This window comes from Anser brachyrhynchus, assembly GCF_964034855.1.
Source record: "Anser brachyrhynchus genome assembly, chromosome: 1".
NCBI lineage: Eukaryota > Metazoa > Chordata > Aves > Anseriformes > Anatidae > Anser > Anser brachyrhynchus.
The window spans coordinates 39,086,896-39,112,956 of NC_137694.1; the positions used below are offsets into that span (position 1 = coordinate 39,086,896).

A 26,061-nucleotide genomic window follows, 5' to 3' on the forward strand; every position below is an offset into this window, starting at 1 on the left:
GGGGAGAGCTGGAGCCAGGCTCTGCTGCAGCCTTGCTGGGGCAGGGTCTGACAGCCCCAGGGGTGATATGGGGTCCTGGGCCCTGGGCTGCTGGTGCCTCAGAGCCCTGATGCTTGCAAGCACTGGTGGATCTAAAGGCAGGCATATTTTATATTTCTGTCATAGCGTGACCAGCCATGCCTCCAGTTGCAAGCCTGCTGCTTGCCTTGGCCACCCTGGGTGAATCTCACTGGCAGGATTTCTGTGCTAGTTCTGTCTCTCATTGTTTTGGATTTCATAGAATCATAGAATGGCTTGGTTTGGAAGGGATCTTAAATGTCATCTAGTTCCAACCCTGCTGCCATGGGCAGGGATGGCACCCACTAGGTTAGGTTGTCCAAGGCCCTGTCCAACCTGACCTTGAACACCTGATATTCATCCTTGATGCATATTTGCAGAACACATGCCACTGAATCCAACTCCCATATGCTATCTAAACATCATTTGGATCCATAAGTGACTATTTCAGCTGCCAGAATAAATCTCCCTAAAGGGAACCCCCAAAAAGGGTTTTCTAGTTGGAAGAAAGCTAGTCCCTGTGCCTTTCACAAGTAATAGAGACCTTACCATATATATCAAACCCAGTGTCAAACTGATCCGTGCCACTAGTAATGAAAAAACCCTGCCCCACAAGCGAAGCTGCCTGAGGCATGTGATTCCCCAGAGCAGCCAGCCCACACAAGACCATACGCGGCTGTTAGTGATGACTCTGCTTCGAGTGGCATGACAGCCATGTGGACACTCTGCAGGGCGAGCTCAAACCTCAACATGACTTAAATGTTATCTTCAGACAAAATAAACTCATCAGAAACACAAACAAAGACGTTTATTGCAAATAAAATTCACATTCACATCATTAAATCCTACAAAGTATAAGGAGGTCATTTTGCAAATTGTGAAGTATCTGTGTGCACAGGAGGTGCTGTTTTCGTCAGAACAGCTGCCTGGGACATGCGTATATTTATCTGAAGGTGCCAAACCAAATATCCATCTATCTACAAAGGTTTTGATTTGGCTGTTGACATTGTTCTGACACTTCCACAGTTTCATTTTCTCTGGATCTGGCAGTAGAGGCTCATAGAAAACCCCAAACCAAGAATCTGGAAAACAAAAACATTTCTGGTATTACTTGGCAGTCCTGGAAATCCCAAGATACAACTGATACACAGTGGGAACATTTTGTTTGCAAATGTCTTGGACTTACAAGCAGGCTAAATCTGCTACGCAGAAGATCTTTTCCAATGTAATTCTTTAAAGAACATGACTTTAGTATATTGCCATTTTAATGAAATCGGTATGTACCACAGGTAAGATTGCAAATACAATGGAAAACTTTCATTTGTTTAAAAGATGGATTGCCTGTGCGGATGGGGAACGCTGTAACTCCAGGATTTTAAAATGCAGTTCTTAGCTGCAAAGAAGCAGCGAATGAAGCAAAAGTTCAAGAAACTCAGACAAAAATTCAATCTTTTATTTTCTAAGAAATTTGGAGGAATTTTCTGAATCCATTTCATATTCTAAGGGTTGCTTCTCTTCGAAATCTCTCTTCTTTTTGACTGCCACTTTCTCATCTTTAAATATATCTGTATATGCATATGTGTATATGTTTACAGATGTACATTTACACACATGTACATATCCCGCCTTTTTGATGAGCAAATGATCATGCAATAAATGTTTTATATTCATCAGTAATAAGATTGAGATAGAAACTCTGAGTCCACAAAAGAAGTTATTGCTTGAGATATAAAATTTGGTATGATCACCTTCTGTGGTGGGAATTAGTGGGTGAAATTCCACAACCTGTTACAGACAGCTGACGAGATCAGAAGGTCAGTAAGCTTCCTTCTGGATTTAAAATTAACCAGTAATCTTTTACCCAAAAGTGTAAAGTATTCAAAGGACATTTATGAAGCCATGAATTCATTTATTTAAGGAAGCTTCATTTATTTAAGGAAGAGATGTTGTGGAGTGTACAGAACATATGGGTACAGGTAAGGCAAGGAGATGGCCTCACAGCTGGAAGAAGCTGACTGGGCTTCCTTGATGTACCATGCCCGCATTTTCACCTGTGCCCAAGTGAAACTGGGCCCTTCTTTTCTCAGTGTCATTTCCACTAACAAATTGAGCTGAAACCATTTACAGCCCACAAGTGGCATGATGGAGCAGGCAGAGGGGGAAGGCTATGAAAGAGTACTTTTCCTTGTCCTGGCCTTTTTATCTGGGGTTTTCCAGAAGAGAGAGAGAGTTAAGCACGTGGCTTTTGATTTGCAGTTACTTGAGATGTCACAATATGTTAATATCTTTGGAAAGGCTAAATCTTTAGCAAGTGTAAATTGCCAGCTGACAATTTGTACCAGCTGAGGCTGTTATCCTCATATTGTTTACTCATTTTGTTTTCAAATATTTTTATGATTGAGAGAGGCAACCGCCACAGAATATGCCAGCTGGAGAAAAGGTAAGAATGATGGCCAATGAACTAAAGGCTACAACAAACACAACTACAATAACTAGAGCAAAGTGACTTACAACTTACTTTCTAGATAGATATGAAATTTTACACTTTATTATATTTGCAAAGGCCTTTCTTTAATTATTGATATATTTCATTGATTTTCCCCATGAACTCTACATATAGGCAAGAGACCTGGCCCCCCATGTATAGCACCTTATGTAATGTGAAGCCTATGAGTAAGAAGTGGCCTGTCATCTCGCAGTGCTGCAGCTGCCTAACTGTTCTCTGCTTACAATTATTTTCCTGGAAGTGTACTTCTGAGCTGGGGCTCTAGCCCACTCTTATACCACAAGGAACAGTCCTCTGCCAAGGATGTTAAGAAGTTTTTGTTAGGAATAACAGACTGAACTCTGCACAGCAATCTTCGTCATTCTGCTTTTCCCTCAAACATTCATCTGCGGGGGGGCAGGGGAGGAGGAAAACCACATAGGAATAGTAAAAAGAATGAAAATGACCAAAGAAAGCAACATGATGAAATCCCCTGCTTCTTTGTCATTTTCTCCTAATCAAAGCCTATCATTCATCAAGTAGCTGACTGGATCACCTCACTGTTTTTTCTCCTCTCTTTGGAGAAAATTTTGCGTGATAGTCTTCAGTATATGATGAAGCAATTAAAATAAAGAGCTCACATGCTCTGCTTTTTTCACACACCGGAGTATATGGAGGAACACAGCTGTGCACTCAGGCACATTCAGACACCATCTTGATGGTTAAATTATTCCCTCTGAATAATGATTTCGAATCGTAATTTCTCCATGATAAGAATACGCAGTTTAGGGACCACAAAGTTTAACGATATGACTTTTTCCTCCAGCTAAGAAGAGGAGAAGAATGGCTACTCTGCCTCTTGTTTGTCTGGGTCTGGGAGTCTGCACACCCCTCCATCCACTGGGCTCACTGTCAAGTCCCAGCCTGGTTCCAGACCTGTTAAATCTTTGCAGAAAAAGTGCCATGTGATATGCTTATATAGGCAACAGGGTGGTCTGGTCCCACTTGAATTCCTCAGCTTGGCAGCTGTATGTTGTTGATAGGAAATAACAGTGAGATTTTAGCTAAGGTTAGAGGTGGTTCTCCCTTGTCTATTAATTGAGCAAGCAGGTGTTTTAATTCCACTCCCAGTGTATTTTTAAGTAGAACGTATGGCTTGTCAGCCACTAAATATTTTAATGGTGTATACTGGTACCTCAATAACTGCCAGTCCAAATGCAATCCCCATAATTATGAGCATATGGTCTTGAAGGTATTTGATGATCGCTTCTTTACAAACCTGAAAAACAAGACAAAATGAATAATTATAGGTAAGCAAGATTATCCTAAATTTGTTAGAAACACATCCTCTAAAATATTTTCTTTCTTGCTCTCCATGTAAAAGAAAGGCTATTTGAATTTACTCTGGTTTGTTGCTAACAGACACAAAGAACACATTTATACGTATCTTGGGCCCTCTGTCAGATATCTAGCCTTTGCCTTCACAAATATGAAGATGAATTTAACTTCATTTTCCACTAATCTGATCTTTGGGTTTGAGACCTCAAAGCCTATTATTAGAATCAGTCTCAACTAACAATATTTGGATATAAAACTTATATACTTAAGTATTAATTTTGACAAATGATTGGTGGTCTTGGCCTGGGACTGGGAGGAAGTGAGTGATCACATCTGAAGTTCTATGCAGAGCTACTCTCCTTTTTAATAAGTGCATACATCTGTTCTTATAACGCCTACATGTTCTCCAGGCATTGACAATATTCCTTTTGCAAACTGTAGGGAAAGCCAAGTACAGCTTAAATCCATCAAAACCACAATACTCTTCCAACACTACAACTTCATTCCCCCCAAATATAATGCGTAGTTATATGCCTTCACCATATTTCCTCCCTCACAATAAACACATGGGTCTTTTCCTTCCAGTCCTTCTAAAAACCTCTCATTTAAGCTGACTCAGAACTGCACTAAATTTCAAACCATTTTTCCTGGATCACAAGAGTTGAATGTCTTTACTAGCATCTAACACCACCATGAAATCTGTGCATTCATGTGAGCGATATCTTGCACCTGCAGTAATTTCACTGATGGTTTCTCATATGTCCTTTGAGGGTTTGCCTGAGGCCAAAAAGACATAAAAATGTGGCCAAAAAAGCCTCTGCATACATCTTATTTCCAGATTGGGTTTTGGCATCCTTTACTCAACCAGACTGTTCCCTTGCTTTAAAACAGTATTTGCTTCTGTGGGACTACGCAGGGAGGAAATTTGTGTTCAGAAAGGACCTGGCTAAGAAGCTGTGCATTTAGGAAAGTATACAATCAGTTTGGGATATTTGCTAAAATCTGCTTTGTACTAGATGCAGATTGGCAAACATCATACTACTAGCATTCTAAAAATGCAGGTATTATGTCTGAATTTTCTACTAATTTTTCCATATTTTTCTTGGTATGTATGGAGATAAATTTCCATATAAGAAAACAGATAAATTGTGAAATAAACGAGATTTCTGCTGCCATTCTACCATTTTTTGAGTATGCTTTTTTGTAACCATTCACCAGGCACTTTTGCCTTACTACTATATTAATTACCACAGGCTTTTCAAAAGGCCTGAGTTGTCGCAAATTACACTTTAAGTATGCTTCCAGGAAGCCTACCACATATGAGGTGCCTTACCAGTAGATCCTGTAAAATAAGCGTGTTTTTCTTCTAATAAAGGACTATAAAACTCAAGGGTCTTGTACTTAATGCGTTTGCTTTTCATTATCTCTTAGCCCTATGGAAGCCTCTGAGTCAACATGTCTACCACCAAAATGAGCTCTGGCAGGAGCTTCATCTTCCACAGGAGAGCCAGAGTAGCTGGTGCGCTGCTCTGACCTGGAGGCATACTCTGACCCCAAAGCCATAATGGTAGTTTTCACCTGTAGTTACCATGCAGACTGGGAGATAATGGAGTGCACAGTTACAAGAGACATCCCAGGAGGAGGTAGCAGACGCATATTTCATGTATGCACAGTAATTTCACCACAGTTGGTGTGGGGGCAATGCTGGCTAATGAAGAGAAGGCAAAACTTTGTCTTTTTGGAAAGAGACAGAACTGTTGACTATGCCAGCAACTAAAGATAGCTCTGTGTTAAAACCTGTTTTTGGAAAGAAGAGCGGGACATTATATTTTTCTTACCGTTTTATAAACATATCTGTTGTTAGAAAGGATGCAGAGGTTTGCTTCTTCGCCCTTTGGTTCACACTGACAGCTACCAATAGCTGTATGAACATTGTTTCCCCAGTCTGCAAGCCCATTCACCAAACCACAGCACTTGTTCTGCAGGAAAAGAGGAAACAGGAAGATGAAGAAAAAAACAGTGAATTCCTGTTAGGGGAGTGAACGAGGGTAAGCCAAGAGGAACAACAATTTCCTTTCATCCTTTCCCATGTGGAAATTTTCCCAGATTGATAGCTGTCTCAAATACCCTTTACATTTCAATACAAGTTATAAGACTGTGAGTGCACAAGGTAAAAAAAGTAAAATTAAAAAAAAAAAAAGAAGACAATTTTCAATATGCAGCACTCAAAAACCATTAATATACTGTAAAGCTAGTAATTGTCAGTGCCAGAATACAGCATGGAGCAATGCTGGGTATTGTGTGTTTTCAAAATCAAGTCTTCTTTCTGTGGCTTATACCTGCATGTGGTAAGTAACATCTACAGTAAATCACATCTTGAAAAGCCAGGCTGAAAAAGTAAAATTCAGGCACATAAAACTGTGAAATCTAGAAAAACAACCACCTTGAATGATGATTAGCCCTTTAAATTAGAAATGGACTGAGGAGGCCAGGGCTTCATTTGGGGTTTGTGAAACCTAAGCCAGGTGCAGTTTCACTTCAGGTTCCAATTTATTCAAGGCACTAAAGCTCAGGGGCGCAGACTCAGGTTTGCATCTTCCCTCTTTTAAAAAGCAGCTGGAAATGTTCATGTTATTTTGTATAAAAGCAAAGGCTGTGGGACATAATAAAACAATCGTGGTCTATTTAAAAATTAATAGAGTAATTATATATATATATATATTTTTCATTTTGCTCACCTTTCAATCATCCCTCCAGGTAGCTGCTTATTATATCAGGAGAATTAAGTTGGCTCAGAAGCATAGGACATAGCCGGAGGTAGAATGGAGAAGTAAAAGTGCAAGTAATATAAGCTACCTAAATATTGCTTCTCACTTTCTTTCCTTTCACACCAGCAGCCTTTAAAGATATAAGAATTCTTTAAGCCTACCCTAAAAACAGCAGCAGATACTCTGTGCCAATGTATAGGCACAGGTACTACTGGGAGCATGACAGGGACACACACTGTAAAAGGTGAAATCTGTTCTCTGTGTGATGTCTAGAATCAGGGTGGTGCTAAGTGTCCACCTTCTGGCACCTTGCAGGTGGGAGAAGTCAGAATAGATATAAGTACAGGGAAAACAAAACTCTTTTTTATTGCATTTCTTTCCCTGCTCTTACACAGTAAAATATGCATTTAATGATTTCATAGTAACACGATATTCTAAATGAAATACACTCCTGAAGTTTTTCTTATCCAATCTTCTTGCCTAAAGGGTACTGGACAGTTCTCAGCTGGGACACACTGAAGGAGCACCTTCCCTTCAAAAGGGAAAGCTGCAACGAAGGGGAAGGAAGCCTTCTCATCAAAGCACTTATGTAACAGTCAGTCTCAATTCCGGGGGACATTTGTAAAGGGAAACCATCCCCACAGTGGTGGGGCAGGCTCCTAGGCCCCAGGTGTCCAGCCAGGTGCAAAGACAGTTTTGCTCTGGAGGGGTACTAGAGCCGTTCTATGGAGCAGGAGCCATCCAGCTCTGAGGTAATAATTCAGTGAGGACCTGTGAAGGGATGACCTCAGATGAGGACAGAAAGGGATGGTGGGGATTATCAGAGTTTGCAGATTTTTATATCACCTTTTGTTTAGAAATAACATCAATAAAAGTCTTGTAAAAAAGTCTGGCATTGTGTCAACATCTAAGCATTCCCTATTTCATTTGTTTTAAAAGAAGACTAATTTCTGTAGGTGCCAAGTAACTCTATCTTCCATATCCTACTGAGAGGAAATAGAAACATGGTAGCTTGAGTGGGGAAGGAAAATTTTCTGGAGGTCAAGAAATGCAGCTGGGGCATTTCAGGCAATAGAAGAACTGGCCATCACCAATCCAAACTCAAGCAGAGGCCACTTTCTGTAAATGAAGATGATCTGGACTTTGGAGACTGAAAACTTTTTCAGTGCTTTCAAGAAGAAAGAGAGCATTGTTTTATATTTTATTCCTAACTTGAGACAGAAGCCTTTAAATCTTTAAATACTTCTTAAATAAGTTCATGTGGCTGAAGCTCTGAGGGGGCCCAGGTAGAGTCTGGAATAGGGGAATAAAACCAGCACTCCAGCCTACCCAGGCAACAACACCTTGCTCCAAATAGATGAGGCAAATTGCACCTTTTAGGTAGCCATGGCTAGAACAAAACATATACTTTAGAAAATGCATAACTTGCACTAGCATAACCAAAGCTGTGGAAGACTGATAACCCAAGCATCAAAAAACAGTCTCATGGCAGTAGGTTTATGACCAAGAAGCAAACCTGACTTCTTGGGTCCTAAGAGCTACTTGAATCCATAAATCCTACCACACCCCAGAGAGAATTACAAGTCTTTGAAGTATACTTCCTCAGACATACGCACAAATGTCTCTAGTGAACCAGTCTGTTAGAATGACAAAATAAGCAAACATAAACACCATGAAGAGCAAATACAAAGACATGCAGAGTTTTTTAAGGCCCAATACCAATTACGGGGCTTTTAAATCCTATAGGCATGCTCTGTACACCCCATGAGCTCTGCAGTATTACTTGCCAGTGTAATGAGCCTATGGCCTCGAAGAAGGAATTGATAATCTCTTGCAATCATATCACAGAATAAGCGGACCTTTGCTTCGGTTGTGTTGATTCTTGTAAGAAATTTATAATTTCTGCAAGCACACCGAGGAATTTGTAATCACTGATGCAAACTTACGGAGTTTAAGACTTACAGATCTAGACAGCTATCATTCTATTTCTTCTACAAAAAAACTTTCAGAAAATCCTATTTAGAGTCATTGAGAATGTCTTCCTCTGTATGTATAGAGAAAGGGACTTTTTCAGACACAATTAAATCCACATCAGCAGATCTACTTGCATGTTTTGTGTCTTTGCTCCATTTCTCTCAGGAAGAGAATCTTCTCTTTTGCACAAAGAAATCATCGTGGAAACCCCATGCTGTATCAAGGGAGCAGAAACCCCTGTGCAGCATTTTAACTTGTGCTTAAGTCAGACCCTCTCCCATCCCCAGGGAGTGAAATTCAAATCTATGACAGAGTAGCCGTAAAATGAAGCATAGACAAATGCTAGAGATAGAACAGATAGCAACAACCCCCACCCTTTGTTACATCGTAATTACCTCTGTCTGAAACTTCTGGAAGGTCTCTTGAAATTGTTTTGCTTGTTCTGTATTGCTTTGCAATAAATTAACACTGTCCATTAAAGTCGTGTTAAGGGATGTTTCAATCTGCAAGTGCAAATATTTTATTAGTTTTCAGTGGAGAAACAAATCTTTGGGAAGACTTGAATGACAATACAGAATAATACTGTACCTTAGATCTGTATACTGCTCCTAAAATACCTCCTGTGACCTGAAGGATCAAGATCAGCAGCAGTCCAATAAAAAACTAGGAAGAAACAAACGGGAGAGAAAATTAAAACGTATTTTTACCAAGTTGCTATCATTTCTTTAAAGTGAATATCAATCTTTCATGTGCTTCATAGAACAAACTGAAGTTCCAGTCAGTTCCAGTTTTTCCTTCTTTGGGGGTGAGAAAAGGGATGCTCAAGACAGAGTGTGTGCCTTAGTATCATCTAGTCATCAAAACAACACACTCTGGAGCAGTGGCATGATGGGCAGTGTGTAGGTGAGAGATGTTGGGTAGGAGGACAAGGAGGACATTCTGGGAGGACTAGCAAAGGGAGCAACTGGGAATTTATGAGATATGAGAAATGGGATAGATAGAGGGGGGTGACCGGTGGAGTGAATGTGTGGGGGAAAAGTTAGTGACATGGTCGGGGCTCTCTTGGCCCTGTCTTCTCTTTGATGAGACCACCCATCATTTCTTTCACACTTCAGTTCAGGAAGGGCTCAAGTGTGGGGTAAGTGATGACAACACATGCTCATAAGTAGGCATTTGATTAAATAAAAACAGTATCGTCATCTGATACTACCAGTGACTTTATACATCAATTGTATCTGTGGTCTGTTAAAGGTAGACAAATGTTCTTTTTCCTACCAAGAGCAGCATGCACCGGCTTTCCTTGATGGCACCACAGCATCCCAGAAACCCGAGGACCATAATGATGGAGCCCACAGCTATCAGCAGATCAACCCCTGCAAACAGGCTGTTGTCTATGCCCAACTCCTGAAAAGAGAGGGAAAAAAAAATCTTGCAGCTGCAAGAAACTCCCCTGAAAAACATCTGTATCTCCCAAAACAAGAAAATTATTTAATAACTGATAAATATACTGATGTGCAACCATGGAGAAATTCTGTTCCTTGAATCAACAAACCACTAACAACCCTTCTTAAACCTTTTGTTGGAGGGCCTGGTGGTGTCTCTTCACAGTCTTTGTCTCTGCACAGGATGAAAGTCAACTTTACATAGTAAATAAAAATCTCATCTTTAAAATAGCTTTCTGTTCATTTTCAGTTGACAAATCTTTGCTTTTTGCTAGAAGTAGCAAAATTATCTCAAAATCTCTCTTACATTAACCAAATGTTAAAGAAACAAAACCTCTGTCTGTCATTAGAAGTCCATGAATGTACTCTGTGGCTGTTCCTAAGAGAACATGTTTCTGAGTGATGCTGGATATAGTGTAGAAAGATATATTTTTCCAAAGCAGCTTTCTTTTTCTTTATTTTTGGGCATGATTTCTAATAATGCCATCAGAGATGAGGACTGTATTTTGATGTGTGGGACATTCAACTAAACAGTTCATATACCTCATTATTATTAAATATCAAATTATTCAGTTCCCACAGAAGGACTAAGGCCAAGGGCCAAAACAGAGAGAAATGTTCAAAGAATATTTTCCAATGTGCCTGGTGCCAAGATTAGCAAAAACGTCTGGAAGTTGTCATGTTTATCTTCTGATGGAAATTACAAAGGTATATAGACAAGTATAATTTTAGGAATATGTTGTTCTTTCCCCTTCAAAGTAGGACTGAAACTCCTGCTATTTATTCTTAGAAAGCTTTGTTCATCTACAGCCAAATCCTTATGGTCTCTTCAATTACTACTCAGGCAAAACATACATTGGATTTGAATGGGATCTTTGCCTGCATAGAGGCAAAAATAGTAAGAAAATACTTTCAGTTTTGGTCCCAGTTCTTAACTCACAGTTTTTGTGGAGTAACAAGAGTCACTTCAGGAAGCCAGCTTGGGACACACTTAAGTGTACTTTTCTGAATAGGAAAGCTTTCCAAAAATAAGAATAATAATGGTTATGGTTTTCCAAGCTCCATTGCACTATCTGAGCCATGATACTAGAGATGGTCATCTAGCAAGCATGGCATCTTTAGCTTCTGTAAAATGTTGATCGAGGAGTGAAACACATCATTCTTCTTCTTCCACAGCAGGACATGGCAGAACTCTCCATAATGACACATCACAATGTCACTGTGAACTGAGTTCTCTTACATCCATCCACTGCCAAACATGAGACATCTGGGACTGGCTAAGGGCAACAGCACCATCAGCCAAATGGAAGAAATATATAAAGCTATCTTCTTATTTCCAACATCCTTTCAGTTCCAGATATACTGACCTAAAAATTATTTTTCTTTACTGATGGATTGTGGTAGAGAAGCAGAGGAGCGATCAGAAGTTTTGCAGCTTAATCTAACCTAATCTAACCTAAAGGCTCAATATGAGAGCTGGAAAAAAATGCTTCTATGTAACACTTGATCATTTTTTCACTTCTACAGCCAGAAATCCATTTTGGAAACTAAAGTATACAAATTAAATTTTCAAATTCATTTACGTTTATGTGGTTCAAATTCAGCAAAAGAAATGCACTGCCTAAACCTCAGAGTCAGATTGCTCTTCCTGTTAGCATAACAAAGCATCATCATACAAAGATTGCACAGCACCTTCCAGAGGAATGGTAGAATCAGCTTCATTTCTTTATGCGAATGGAAAACATGCTGTAATTAAGATATCAGTGCCACTGGGAGCACAGCTGGCAAAAGGCTGGCAAGGCCCACAAGGCCAAAGAGCCTTTGCACCAACAGGACCTGCTGGTGCATTTATGCAAGATCAAGGGCTCATCAAGATTGTATTTTCTGTAGCTTTGCAGAAAAGGAAAGTCATAAAATCTGAAGTAACTTAATAACCCAGATAAAATCCAGGAGGGGAACTCAGGGATTTTTCTTCTCCCCTCCATGAAGGTTATTTGCATTATGTTTAAATCCTGAGTAAAGATCTGTTGTTCTTTAAAAATAATTCCATGAGTGAAAAAGGGTAAGACATTTTTAGGGAGTCACTGAAAATAGAAGAGAAAAAATCTTGCTCCCTTTCAAAGTTACAGAGAAAATAATTATTATGTTATTGAAGATAGTGAGAAAAGTAAAAATATTTCCTAAAAATACATAGAAGTAACTCTAGAAATATATACGACTATACTATTCTAATGGGGAAGGACACTGAAAAAACTAAGAGGCTCATGGCTCCTCTTTATTCTCTCTAGCACTGAAATCAATAACAAAACCATCATTAGTTTTCATCAGAGGAAAAAGAGACCCACATTTTAAAAAGAAATCACCGTGCATCTGCAAGAACTTAGATTAGTAACACTGGAAGACACTTCTTGTCATTACATGTCTGTGCTTACATCGATCACTTTATCTGACTACCCGCACCATCTTGTTTAATCTTAAACGTCATAAAATACATCCATTTTTACCCACACAAACCACCCCAGTGAAAGCAGAACACATTTGCAGAAATTAAGTTGGGAAATTAAAGTCTATATAGTAGCTTCTGCATTTTACATGGGACTGATATTATCGCATGAATTTACCTCCTGAGCATCTTTGCTAACACGTATCCATATAGAGACTCCCAAAATAACTGAACCACACACCTGTGGGAAAAAATAAAGACTATTTAGAAAGATCAACAATTTTAGATTAAAGTTCAGAATCCAAATAGCACCAGATGCTGGCCAAAATTCTGAAATAATTTCTTTGGCAAAATGAAAGCAACATGAATTGCTAGAGCACAGAATATTGATTCATATCCAGGAAACTTCATAAGGGTAGTTAAACCTTCAGTTATGCACCAAAGCCCTGATGTTTCTACCCCAGAGGAATCATCATTTCCTTGATGATTTATACATGTGGTTGTAAGTACACAGAAATTCTGTCAGATGAGAGACGACTATAAATTGCTATAGTATGTATATAACATGACTGTAAAGAACACTGTTTCCTGTATAATGGAAATGAAAGATTTGATAAGGGATGTTGGTACAACTGTTATTTCTAGAATTTTTCAGGACATATATCTTTAGAAATATTCTCTATGGTAAAACTATTAGGAAAAGTTCTAAATAAAGTCTTCCTGCTTTCTTTGTTGCAACAATATTTGGCCATCTCGAGCTATTAGAATATTCCTCCTGTAAAGTGCACATTGTGGTAGTTATTATTTCCATTATATTTTTACAGAAGACAACTTTATTTCATCTTGTGCACATGAAAGATAAACATCTAAGTCTAGCTCCTCTGACCTGTCAGGGACACATATCCTCAGATGAGTTAAATGACCCATTGACACTACCAACTTAAAAAGAAGCCCAGAATGATTTGCTTTAAGATGTTGAAGTCGGGGTGGATGAATCCCAGATCCAGACATATTCCTTAATCACCAGTTGTTCTCCAGTTTTGTTGATCTTTGAGGTACTGTTCCACTATGCTCCAGCCACTGTGTTCCTTACCTTATTTGTGATGATTCTCACACAGAATTTCTCTTTATTACCAGGTGTGGGAGACAGGTAATTTTAGAGGCTAATCATATGTAATTATGTGAGCAACTTGAGAGGACTGGTAGGAAAGAGAAATCACTGAGGACCTAAGTCTAGTCAGATTCAGAATTATCTTCCCGTATGTCTTTAATTGTTAAGTCAGAAATGGCTCTAAACTGTGGTTATGAGCTTCCCATGAAAACTGGGACCTTTTAAAATTAAAAGAGTTATTTCTACATGTTTAAGATTTTTTTTCCTCAAAAATACTTTCCTGCAAAAAGGTTTCATATAATATTCATCATCAAAGGCCATAACGACTTTAGCAGATTATTTAATATGGAACACAGCCAGCCCTCAGACATGAGTACCACACATTTTTCTGTTCTAAGTAAAGCTCCTATAAGTACGTTTTACACATGAAACAGAAAGTTGTACAATCGATGACAGCTATATCATGTTATCAAATTTAACTAGAACTCCCCACTGAAATAATCTGAATCCCGCTGAATCTGCCTAGAAACTGATGGTATCATATGACTCTGTATTTGGGTCTTGTTCAGCAGCACTGTGTGAACCATGTGGCTATGCACCAGACAACGTGGGCTTGCTAATGTGAAAAGTTCCACTGAAGCAGCTATTGCTGCAAATCCAAACAGAATTTGGCCCACTGATTTATTTGTTATATAGGACCTCCCAAAAAAATACAGCACAGTAGTAGAAGTAAGTAAATCTGAATGTACAGGAACTTACCAATCAGATGGGGATGCTACAATATTTATTTCCTCCATTCAAAAAACCAAAGAATATTATTTTAAATTGAAGTTTCCACTATGGTATACATGTTTTAAATATAGAAAATATAATTGCTTTAGACTCATACAAACGCTCCATTTCAGTAAGATTTTAATGTTTTGTTTCTGTTTATTTTCATCATATACAAAGTGTACAAGAAAACACAAAGAAAATAATTGAAATTACAAATCAAAAGCTCTGTTCCCTAAGAGTCAAAATAGAACACTGCATGCTTGTTGCAGTACTCCATCCTAATTATTAGTTTTCCTTAAAATAAAATTTAGCTTTCTTTCACCAGACTGGAGGATGCAAAGCTCTCTGGGTGCTCCAGAGCCCAATGCCAGGGCTGTGAATTCCTGAGGGCACACAACTCATGGGGCCAAGGAGAGCAAAGTAAAAGCCACTTTGCAGATCTGGCTTAGCCTATTCCAGAATTTAGACACTCAAGGATATACTGTAAGAGCTGCTAAGAAAAAGGCATAAGAAGACTAAAAAGCCTGTTCCTGAGGCCCTCAGAAGGGGGCAATCCAGAGAGATTGCAAAGGGGTTAAAACAAAAGGACTCCAGATAAACATTCAGCCGTTGCTGTTATCTAGTTGAGATGAAAGTCACCTTCATTTCCCACTATCAGTTTAACTTTCCACCTGCCCAACTGCCTTGTGCACCAGGGAGTGGAAGCAGCAGCTGTGAAGACATCACTGCTCCCTGTCCTTTACCACAGCAATTTAATGATTTCCAGGGATTAGAGACGGGAGTGTTATTCAAAGAATTCAGATTCATTGTACTCCACCTGCATGTACTGCTGGTTGCACCACACCTCTTCTTTCCCATCTTGGTAGTACTACGCCCCTTTCTTTAAAATAAGTCATTATAACTGCATTTGTGTCCTCCTCTGTCTCATCCAGGCTGCCATATGCACAGCAAATGCTCTCAGCATTTTCTTCCCCAGAACAGAGTGCAGATTTTCCTGCCTTTGCAAAAACACGGTCTTGGGAAGTTTGTTCCATGCTGCTTTTTTCCTGAACTCTCAGGACTCCTCCAGGATCACATCCTGGGTCTTCTCCCCAGAAATCTATGCAGCCCCTGGAGGCTTAGGCTGCCATATACTTTCAATCTGCCTTGGTAGAGGTGGAGGAAGAAAAGTGGGGGCCAGTCCTGATAGCTACTGGCCTGTTAGGAGTTTCTTTGTGAGGTCCACAAGAGATCAAAGAATTTTGCTAATTCTTCTCACTTTGGGTAGCCACAAAATTTCTACGACTACTGTTTGTGAACCTTTCTGAATTCTATCACCTTTTCACTCAGAATATGTCCCTTGAGCCAACAGACATACTGGGGTTAGCAGTTTTGCATCCGGTTTCAGCGAACCTCTGGTGAACTTGACAAAATTATGGTAGGAAAGCTGACAGTGAGGCTGAACCATTACAGAAATTATCTTTAACTCAAAGCTTTTCAGAGCTTCCAGGACCTGAAACTCTTGCAAACTAGCCGAGATATGACAAATAGGCGAATAGGGTTCAAGTTACTCTCAGAAAGCTGCCTGCTGTCCTGTGCTGGGCATAGGGCAGGAACCACCTTCCTGTGTATGCTGGAGAAAGCTGATCATTTCAGTACAGCTCTCGGCAGCGCTGCCAGCCCATACCATTTTCCAAAAATGTACAGTCAACCATCAGAAACTAATTATGACACCGAGCATAAAGCTAAGAACCACAAAGAAGTATATGAAAACAATTTATCAATTAGGAGGCTAAAAATACAAGTGTATTTTCCTATCTTCTGTTGCAATTACACTTTCAGGATTATGCAGTTTGAATACAAACAGGATACAAAAAACACAAGAGAACAATGCACGTTAAGATAATGTAGAGTCTGTTATCTTCTGGCTGAAATGAGTGATTTCCCTTGACATAAGGGGCACATTGCAGGCAGGGAGATGGAGACCCATCTGTTCTACTTTTCAATGTGGAGGGAAGGCTTTTTTGTAAGAAAAATACAAAGGAAGGGCAAAAATTAAACATTCTCCTCTCCCTGATTTAGAACCATACTCTGGTTCCATTTATGCTCTATTTTATTTACAATTTCTTCAGCTACAGCATTTGGATAATGTTGAACACATTTCATGCGTCACTAATAACAATTTAAACACCAACTTACCCAAAATAAGAAGTTGAAGACAAACATGGAGTACTTCATGCAGCTGCTTACACCCGCCATTTTCAAGAAGCTGAGACAAAAATGAAAATTGCAGAAGAACCTTTCTTAAGGGTTTGACCTCAATAGAGTGACTGTTCCTGTTTCTTCAGGAAATGTCTCAGACCGCATCAAATACACTGCACTCTGCTACTAAAAGCAAAAATTGTGACCCAGGCATCTACAGTTATTTAAACAGTTTAGCACAGGTAAATATTAACCAGAGCACTGGGGAAGCAATACCAGGTGTTATCACTGAGTCTCCAGACTCTCCTTGCGTCTTTGTGAGGTGTGCTTTTTAATGGTGCTGTTAGTCTCGTCCTACACCCTGTGAGTAAATAGATGGTGCAGCAAGAGCAATAGTTTCAAGGGGAAGAGAAGTTTTACAGATGTGCTTCCTTTATGACAAGGAAATTAATGCATTTCTTAATGTTTTTAAGGTACAGGATTTACTCTTTCATTGTCCACAGATCATTGCCAAAATTCACTCAGTGGTGTTTGCAGTCCCACTGCAGACATTCAGACAGAAAAAAAGGAGTAAGTTTGTCTTATCCCCACAGAAGAAGGGTAAGGAACCTGCAGCGATTTTCTCCCCCTTGCTGTCTATTTTTATCTCTTCCTCACCAAACCAGCACCCCAGGAACCTGAGCACCATGGTGCACAAAACAGCCTGCCATGCAGGTTTCCTAAAGTGCTGTGAGCCCCAGCACAGCAACCACAGCTCTGGCGTGAGATTCAGGATGCCTCCTGGCAACGGGAGCTCCATTTGTCCCAGAAGGCAAGGCAATAAACCTGTTTCATTAGTTTTGTTTTATGTCTTGTTTGTTTTCTTTTGTGCTCCTCAAACTAGAAATCGTGAGGGGAGTATAAAGGTATAATTGCTCTGTCTTTTCTGTCAGCCTGTTTTCTGGAGAAGCCCACTAGACTAGTTCTTGGAGGGATGAGGGTCAGACACAGGTTCCCTTGGGTTCATCATAAAAAGGAAGCTTTATTTTGCAGGTGAGCACAAATGATTTAAACAGGGGAGATTAAGGACTTGCTGGACGGATGTGATTTATTAAACCCCTTTGCCCAAGCCCAATTTTTAGCCTTTTACTGTTGGTTTTCATTCTTTGATGCTGCTGTCTGTATTTAAAAAAAAAAAATAAAGGAAAATGTTAGTATATAACACACCTGTAGATGGTGACAAAAAGATGTGACTTAGAGCCCGGATTTTTTAGGATCCGCAGGAGAAAAAAAAAATCTGCACTAAGAGCTGTTTCCTTTGGTTGCTCTCTAACCTGACTTTTAGTGAAGGTGTGATGTTGGAATCCCTTCAGTTGCTTTCTCTAATTCTATTAAAAAAGATGCAACCTTTCCCACTTTTAAGAACTGACTTTATACGTGCCTTCAACTTTCTGGGCTCCTTTTTGAGTAACACTCTTCTTTTCTAACCCTAGGAGATCGGCTGTCTGACTAGTTTATTTCGCAATATCCACATCCACTCTGAATTTGAGAATGTTCCTAAAAATAATTGCACTCATGAAATACAGATTTTGTAAGGATTGGGAGAAACAACTGTGTGGTATGGTTTAGATCTAAAGCACTCAACAAATAAGTAAGTTGAGAAACGTGGGTGTCTTTATGGAGAGATGCCATAGTCACAGATGAACCACAAGAAGAGTTTAAAGGGCAATATAAAATTGTATGCAAAGGGCCATGAAAGGTAATAAGAGAATCACAGATGACACAGGACTTGAACAGGTAAGTCTGCAGCCAGACCACGCAGTTGTAGTAAACCAAGGTTGTTGTAGGCAGAGTTCAGGAACAACATTTTGTACCCAAAACTGCACAGCTCTAAGTCGTCATGCACGGCAGGTGCTCATTAAAGAAGTCTTGAGTTGTAGCATTGTTTTCTGCAAAACACTTAACCCAGGCATTCAGGAAGAGATTTTGGAGATAAATGGTGCAAGGGTTGCAATGCTGTAGGAGGCAAGGACGAGCATCCACAGACTGGCCCTGCATAAAGAGCCAGTCTGCAAAGACTCGGTGTCTGCAAGCGGCCCACTTGCTGTCCACCTCCCCGCATCACTTCACAGCACCGCCACGGAGGGGCCCCCAGTGTGGTACTGGAGGACCCAGGCTGCCCGGGTCAGGGACCCCCATGTCGCTTCTCCTCAGCATCCATCAGGAGGTGCAGGACCAGCACAGCAGAGAATCTGGTTCAGTCTAGGAAATTTAAACAGTGGAGGACAGACACAATTTAGGTCTGAAACCTGTTTTCATTACAATTTATACTTATGGCTGTAGATGCTGAAGTAATTTCCTAGAACTGCTAGGATATTCTTTTTCTTTCTTTTTTTTTTTTTTTTTTTTTAAATCTGTTTATTGAACATTAACCAGAAGAAAGATTTGGTAAGATCACAGTGCCTCCTAAACTATGAAGAAAATACCTACATTTTACATATTTACTGGTCTCTTTGGAAAAAGCAAAAATAGACCTTTTTAGGACCTGGTAGTTGCTCCTTTCCTAAGATGGGAAATAGGAAATAATATCAAAATTAAACATATATCCTAGTGCTTCCCAGTGTGGCTACCAAATAGAAACACAGTATGTGAAATTACCACAATTCCTACATGTTTCATATCTATATTTAATAGTATCTGAAGTAAAAATGTCATCTAAGATTAAAGTCATACAACCAGTTCCCATCAAGTGACAAGTTTTCAAGTTAAATGTTCTGTACGAGTGACTGTTTCTTATTTTCTGGCAGCATGGTGCTTTTCTATACATCTTGGAGAAGAAGGGAAGAAGGGGGACTGTGGCATGGTTCACGTTTGCGGTTGTGCCTACAAGATGAGCTGCCTGTTCTGCAAGCTTATGCAGGTACTTGCAGAGACTGGTGAATGACAGCAAAGGCAGGAGAAATGTTGCCTGTAAATCCTTACCAGTATTTGACTGCATATGCAAAACTGCTCCTGCTACCTCTCCGCTAGCTGCTGAGTTGACTGGATATGCCATCCTGGCCTCATAGCCCATGGCACAAGCTGCTGGGAGGCAAAGCAGCTGTGAGCCCCTGTCCCTTCTGCCCCTCCTCGTGGCACTGTCGGCGCACAGCCTGGGTGCAGCGCAGGGTGGGAGCCTCTGACGCAGCGCCCGGAGCTCCTCGCCACCGTGGGGGAGCTGTGACAACGTGCAGACTTTGCCCTCTGCGTCATGCAAGGGAGCAGGCAGCGACAGGGATATTCTGGTGGAAAAAAATGACAGTATACCTGTCATGGACCCAGAGTAAGGCACCTCCCCTTTGAGACTTCCCAAGAAGCTACAGCTTGTATTATAATGCTTTCATCCTCCTTCTCCTCCGAGCTCTTCCTCACTTTGAGCCATTCTTCCTGGGCATAGCATCCCAAAACCAGCTTCCCCAGGCCTCTTTTACCTCTCCAAGCTCTCTTCTGCACATTTCTTTTCCTGCAATACCATCCTCACAGCTCTCTGGGTATATGTATGAAAGCCCATTTTCTTCTAAAAAATAATAGACAAAAGCATATGCAGATGTGAGCGTCTCATTCTGCTATGTGTCTTTCCTCCTTCTCTCCAACCTAAAAAATTCTGCCTTTTTCATCTTTTTCTACAGCCTTCAATTCCCTTGTGAGGTGCCCCTCCATGATCAGGCCAAGTGACCAAAGCCCGTATCAGGCGATTCACCATGCAGCCAGTTATCCCGCAAGGTCCAGACTTGAAGAAACAGTTTATATGTGATAGCAGCAAGATATTTGAACAGTGGGATGTGGAAAGTGAATATAAAAGTGTGTTTGCTGCTGGAATTACTGTTCACGGTGACAGAAGAGAACGGGAAAGGTGGGTGAGAACTGATTGCAACGTGGAGCTTGCAGCCTGAAATAGATCAGCTGATCTCTGGATCCCCTGAATCAGCAGGGACAGTCTATGGAGACTGTGCAGAGTCTGATCTCAGGCTGTTGCAGCCCCCATCCTTCAGCAGAAGGGATAACTTATCTCTTGCAACCTCGCCTGCTGCCCTGAGATGCAAAGTTCCTTTCCATTCCCTCACAATGCGTTGCTCACCCACGCCAAATGAAATGGTGCTGCACGTCATCAATCTTGACAGCATTTCTAATCGGGGAACACTGCCTAAAGAAGAATTTTGCAGTCCAAATGGTAAGGCAATCACATTCAAAACAATGGAAGATTGAAGCTTCTGTTTTTGTCCTTGGAGGCATTTGCAATACTGGGTCTGACCGAGGTTGCAGTCAGCCTTCTACGCCTCACATCTTGAGTTCGGCTATAGCAAATAAGAGATCTTACTGCAATACCTTAAGAGCCAGTAATACCTCAGTTATAAAACTGAAGGATAGTCTTGTCTGACTCTTAGCAAAATACTACAGCACCTTAACAGGTCATATTTATGGAGAATTGTTTTATGTTGGAATATATGCAGTACTGACTTGGACAGCGAGTTTATACTCAGCTTACAGAGTCAAAAACTTACAATTCTTCACCCTCATTTTAAAACAGCCTTGAGATGAAGGGTAAGGGTGGAAAGGCAAACAGAAATATGCCTGGAAAGTCCAAAGGCTGAAGAAAAATTAGAAGAAACAGGACAACGGTATTGTGCTTAATCATATGAATCTTACACCATTCTCATGATTTTCAGTAGCTGACTTGTGATGGACAAAACTGTAAGCAGATACATTTTTTGCAACTTTTTTTTTTTTGTCTGTGATGTGTTAGATAACTATGGTTGAGACCAAGACTGATCCTACAGCTGACCACATGATAAAGGAAAAGATATGAGGATATTTTCAACCAGTGTTAGGCGTGTATGTGGCTGGTTGAGTCAGCTGTCTAGGGTGTTTTCACAGCTTCTGCGGATGACTAGATACTGCTAGAGAATGATTTATGTTATCCTAAAATAGAAATGAAAACAGGCCAGACCCACAGCAGCTCAGCAGCACATACCCCCAACTACCCCAGTTCCAGTTTAGAGCAAGCTAGAACCCACCTGGAAAGTAGTCCTCTGTGCTCCTTCAGTACCAAACAGTGTTGCTTTCTTCTCCCCACTCTTCTCCTCCTATTACTGCACCCTGAGCTGCTGTGAGGATAAGCAAGTTGCTGCCCAGAGCAGGATCTGGAGCTCCTTGGTTTCCAAAGCTCTATATGAGTGAACTGGGCTGCTGTTAGTGGCACAGTAGGAACCGGTTTCTCACTTGTTAGAGCTCTGCCTTTCACTTTTAAGTGGTTAGTGCTCATAGTCACTAACAGCATAACCTCTTTTTTTCATGATGACTATGTTCCTTTGCACTCCAGCCAATAAAACTGTAAACTGTTTATATAAATGATACATCCCAATACAAGTTGCTGAGCAGCACAGCTCAGAAGAAGCAGTAGCCTGACCATCAAAGCAAACCTGGATGTCCAACCCATGTCTGTACACTCAGGAGCAAGAAAATCCTGCTGTGGTCCATACCGGTCACAGCTCTGGGCTAGGAAATACGTCGCTGGGTTAACCTGATGATCTCCCTTCTGCGTGTGGCCCGGTTAAAGGTGGCGTGGAGATAAAATACCCCTCACCCCAGAAGGTGCTCTCTGGACCAGGACTCCATGTGAGTGTGTTGGCCAAGAGGTCAAGGGTGCATCACTCTCTCCCTCTGACCAGACTTTTCATGTTATGATTGGAAATGTTGTCCCTGGCGAGGAGAGGGAGTTTAAATGGGGATATGTCTCCACAAAAAGGTTTCTGTTCTGACAAAACAGTTTCATCAGAAAATCCCCAGCCAGCTCCAGTGCTGGACTCCTATCCAGGCGCTCTGTGGCCTGGTGCCAGCATCGCTCATATGTTCCTGCTTTAGCAGGGTCTAGTATCTCGAACACTCTCACTTCCCCTAAAGCAACAGCTCTTCCACCAGAAACAAACCTCGTGCAGCAGGTCTGCCTCTGATCCGCTCTCCTCCCAAAGGATGCAGCCTCCTCTTCCCTTATGCTGCCAGTTTTCTCCTAAGTCTTTCATCTGAAAACTCTCTGAAATGCATATTTTTAAGCTTTCATTGATATTTGGCTCATATTAAAATAAGAGAAGACTGTAAGTACAAAAAAACTCACTTATCTAACCCACACATTTCTCTTTCCACCTCACCCCCTCCCCAGACCTTTTCATTCACCACTAGCTTTCTTGGCTGCAAAAACATCCTTTTTGCTCGTTTACGTATTTCATGAACTAAGCTGTTCTTTTATGTAAGGCTCATGTCAGGGATTTCCTATTTCCCAGGGCCTGGTCAGAGTTTATTTCAGCTAAATGTCACTGGGTTTTAAATATTCTGTTGGTTTCAAAATGAGTTCATCATGGATTAACATGCTAATCAGTGTCAGTAAGGGTTTCACTATCTAGCCTGCAAGTGTATTATCAAACTTAACTTTGTTAAAGAAATCCTCGCTAAGGAACCTATACTGAATATGATTTTTGAAGGTTTGTATTATATAGGTAGGTCCGAACATATGGGAGCTGTCACTAATGCAAGAAGTGGTATTTTTGACCACTGGCATTTTCAGTATATCTTGAAACTACCTGTACAATAAAGTACTGATCACTGTGAAGAAAGATGCCTTAAAAATAGAGAGAACAGCCTTTGCTAAAGAAGAATCAAAAGGCTTCAGATGCATCTTAAAGGTATCACCTTATTTTTCTAGCAGGGTGGGGGAGTGTATCCATGAATGTTTCTCCTGGAAAAGGACATGCATATTTTATATTCAGGTCTAAACACCAGGAACTTGATTCTGATTTTGTTTATGCTCATGTAAATCAGAAGTTGTTTATAAGGCAAGTCACTGTCAGTACAGATTAGAAACTATATGTCTAACCTTTCCCCCTGCCCTGATCTTTACAAGGGAAAAGGAATAAACCTGCCAGAAAAATGTGACACTGCCTCTCTGAATTTTCCCTGCTGTTGTGGATGGGAAGAGTCATAGTCTCAAATGATATGAGGGCCAGACAAGTATTCAGCTGTTTTGTGATCCAAAAACCAGATACTAATAGGTTAGAAAATAAAAACTACCTTATTCTCTTGTTATCTTATAGACATTAGTTATGCAAATATAGTATCACTATATAAATGCTATAACAATACTATATACTCATCTTTGTCCTGCAAGTGTTACAACTGTAAATATGCTTAAAATCATTTTGAAGTTTCTAAATGTCTTACATGAAGATTCTACATAATATGGGCAGGCAAACCATGTGGTCACCAGTTATGTTTAGAATTAGTACATAGGAAGTACACAACATCTGTCATGAAATTTTGCTCCAAAAATGCAGATTTGATATTTTATTTTGACAAGTGTATTTCCTCTATTCCAGGATCATATGACACTCAATCCCCACTTTCACTGAGGCGTACCTCTGTTTGGCAAAGTAAGTAAACACATACAAAAATTAAAAAACAAATGTAAGTAAGCAAGCGTTAGCTTTCAACATTATTAATTCCTTAAGTCTCATTTTGGGTAAAATATCCATGCTCTGAAAGTTGAATGGGAGCTTCTTTATTTTTCTATGGTTGCTGTAGACAGAGTAATGCTATCAAAATAACACTACACAACAAGTGAGCTACAGGCTTCACATCCCACTGAGACTCAGAGACCTTCTGGGACTATTCTACCAGATGTGTGTAGTCTTTTTACAGTCTGGAGAGGCATTTCCATCAACCCTCATCTGCTCACTGACCTTCACAATCCTACTGACATTAAACTTTGCTGGTCTGCAGTGCTCTGTGGACACTGGAGTCTCTTCTGCTTCAGATTGTTGCGTTGCTTTTTTAGTTTAATCCCCCCATACACAATCCTTTCATTTCTGCCCCTGAGCGCTGTTTTTTACAAAGCTTGAATATGAAAATTCTATCATTTGCAGACTATAAACGTTTGCAAAGAAAACCCTCATATTTTCATTCCCACTCATCTTTGTCCCACAAGTGCTATTCATTTATCCCCTATATACATAAAAGGCTCTTTTCTTTTCTTTTTTTTTCTTTTTTTTTTTTTTTTCTGTAACTGAAAGGACAGGAAGAGAACTGAAGAGTATTACTGAAAACTCTATAGTAACTACCAAATAGCAGAGTTAGCGACTTTACCTACTGGCAATGATCCAGATTTGTTACTCGCACATGTGCAATTCACATTTGTACCAAAAACTAATTTCCTACTGAAGCCATTGAAGAAAGATGCTGTAAAGAGCCCAGTCCTCGGAAAAGCCAAGAAGCCCATGCTGAGGGACTGCTGGCCTCCCAAGACTGTAATCAGAGCTGAGAGTGCTTAGCTGCTTTCAGAGGAATCTCGGTACCATCCAGCACTAAGCTCCAAATGTTAACCACTACTGTAAAAATAGTTCCCTTTTTTCAGCTGGGATTACCTCCGTTCGAACAGACAAGCACATGAAGTTACAATATCACAGCAGTAGATAAATGTTGGCTGTTGCAAAAAGATTATTCTCTTATTTAATGCTACAAGAAGTGTCCAAAACACTCCTTTACTAAGATAGAAAGGAACAAGACACATACTGGAACTAACCAGGGGCTTTTGTATCTGCAGAAGTTCTGAGAGACCACCCCAGCCTTTCTGAGACCCTGATGTGCTTACTCACTTGCTCACTGGTCCCGTTAACTCATTCTGGGTCAAACAGTGCAAGACCAGAAGGGATGAGTGTTTGAGGAAGTCTCTGATTGCCTCTGTCCATGAAGGAATCCAAAGCTCTGCACACAGTTGTTCTTAGAGCTGACTCTGAAACTTTGAAAATCTGCTCTGCAGGGCCAAGGAAGATAATATTTATGGAACTGCTGAGCCTCAGAGTGTCTGCCCTGCATGGATAGCTAGAATGGCAGAGACCCCTGTTAACCTTCTAGTTAAAAAAAAACTGATGTAGCAACTTAGGCCAAATTTAAGTTAGGAAACTTATTATTTTGTTATCAGAGTTGCTATGACAAATACTTGCCTCTGAGGAAGTATTTGGTCAAGCCAAAGCCAAGTCTTGAGCAACCATGTTTATATCCATGGGACAAGCCACAAGATCTTTCAGGAAGTGTGAATTAAAATCAATGCAAATGATAAATCTCTAGTTTTAATTTAAAATAGACTCTATATAATTGATAAAAACAGAGGTAGGAATGCCAAAAGGAAGAAGAGTGAAAACTTCACAGATAAAAGTGAAACATGATCATTTTCATGCCATGCCTCCTTTGAGCACAATTGCTATAGTTCTTAACTGTTAAGATAATAAAAGGCATAAGCTGTAGGATCCTCATCAGCATATGGTTAGGCTTTGTGTCTTTTCTTTGTTAAACCATTTGCCATCTCAAAATGACATATTTCTTCCTTTGTCGTACCCATAGATGAGATTAGCAAGCACACACACTTTATACACTTCATTAATCCTTGTGATGATTCATGCGCATGAGGTTCATACTCTAATCCA

At 40.2% G+C, this 26,061-nt stretch overlaps 1 protein-coding gene across 1 annotated transcript; it reads right to left on the bottom strand.

Annotated features, from left to right (window-relative positions):
- Positions 1 to 848: 848 nt before the first annotated feature.
- On the bottom strand, positions 849 to 25,393 carry TSPAN8 (tetraspanin 8). Its single transcript, XM_080559132.1, has 9 exons — positions 25,234 to 25,393; positions 16,571 to 16,640; positions 12,686 to 12,748; positions 9,898 to 10,026; positions 9,211 to 9,285; positions 9,018 to 9,125; positions 5,719 to 5,859; positions 3,738 to 3,821; positions 849 to 1,139 (listed from the first exon to the last, which is right to left on the bottom strand). Exons 2-9 carry the CDS (start codon positions 16,628 to 16,630, stop codon positions 1,086 to 1,088), a joined length of 714 nt encoding a protein of 237 aa, XP_080415258.1. The 5' UTR covers positions 16,631 to 16,640; positions 25,234 to 25,393; the 3' UTR covers positions 849 to 1,085.
- Positions 25,394 to 26,061: the final 668 nt, after the last annotated feature.

Coding starts and splice junctions, on each gene's coding strand:
- TSPAN8 (XM_080559132.1), bottom strand. CDS start 16,630: ATGGCGGGTGTAAGCAGCTGCATGAAGTACTCCATGTTTGTCTTCAAC. Junction 9,126..9,210: donor GAGCAGTATACAGATCTAAG/GTACAGTATTAT, acceptor TTGCACTTGCAG/ATTGAAACATCCCTTAACAC. Junction 1,140..3,737: donor TTGGACTGGCAGTTATTGAG/GTACCAGTATAC, acceptor TTTGTTTTCCAG/ATTCTTGGTTTGGGGTTTTC.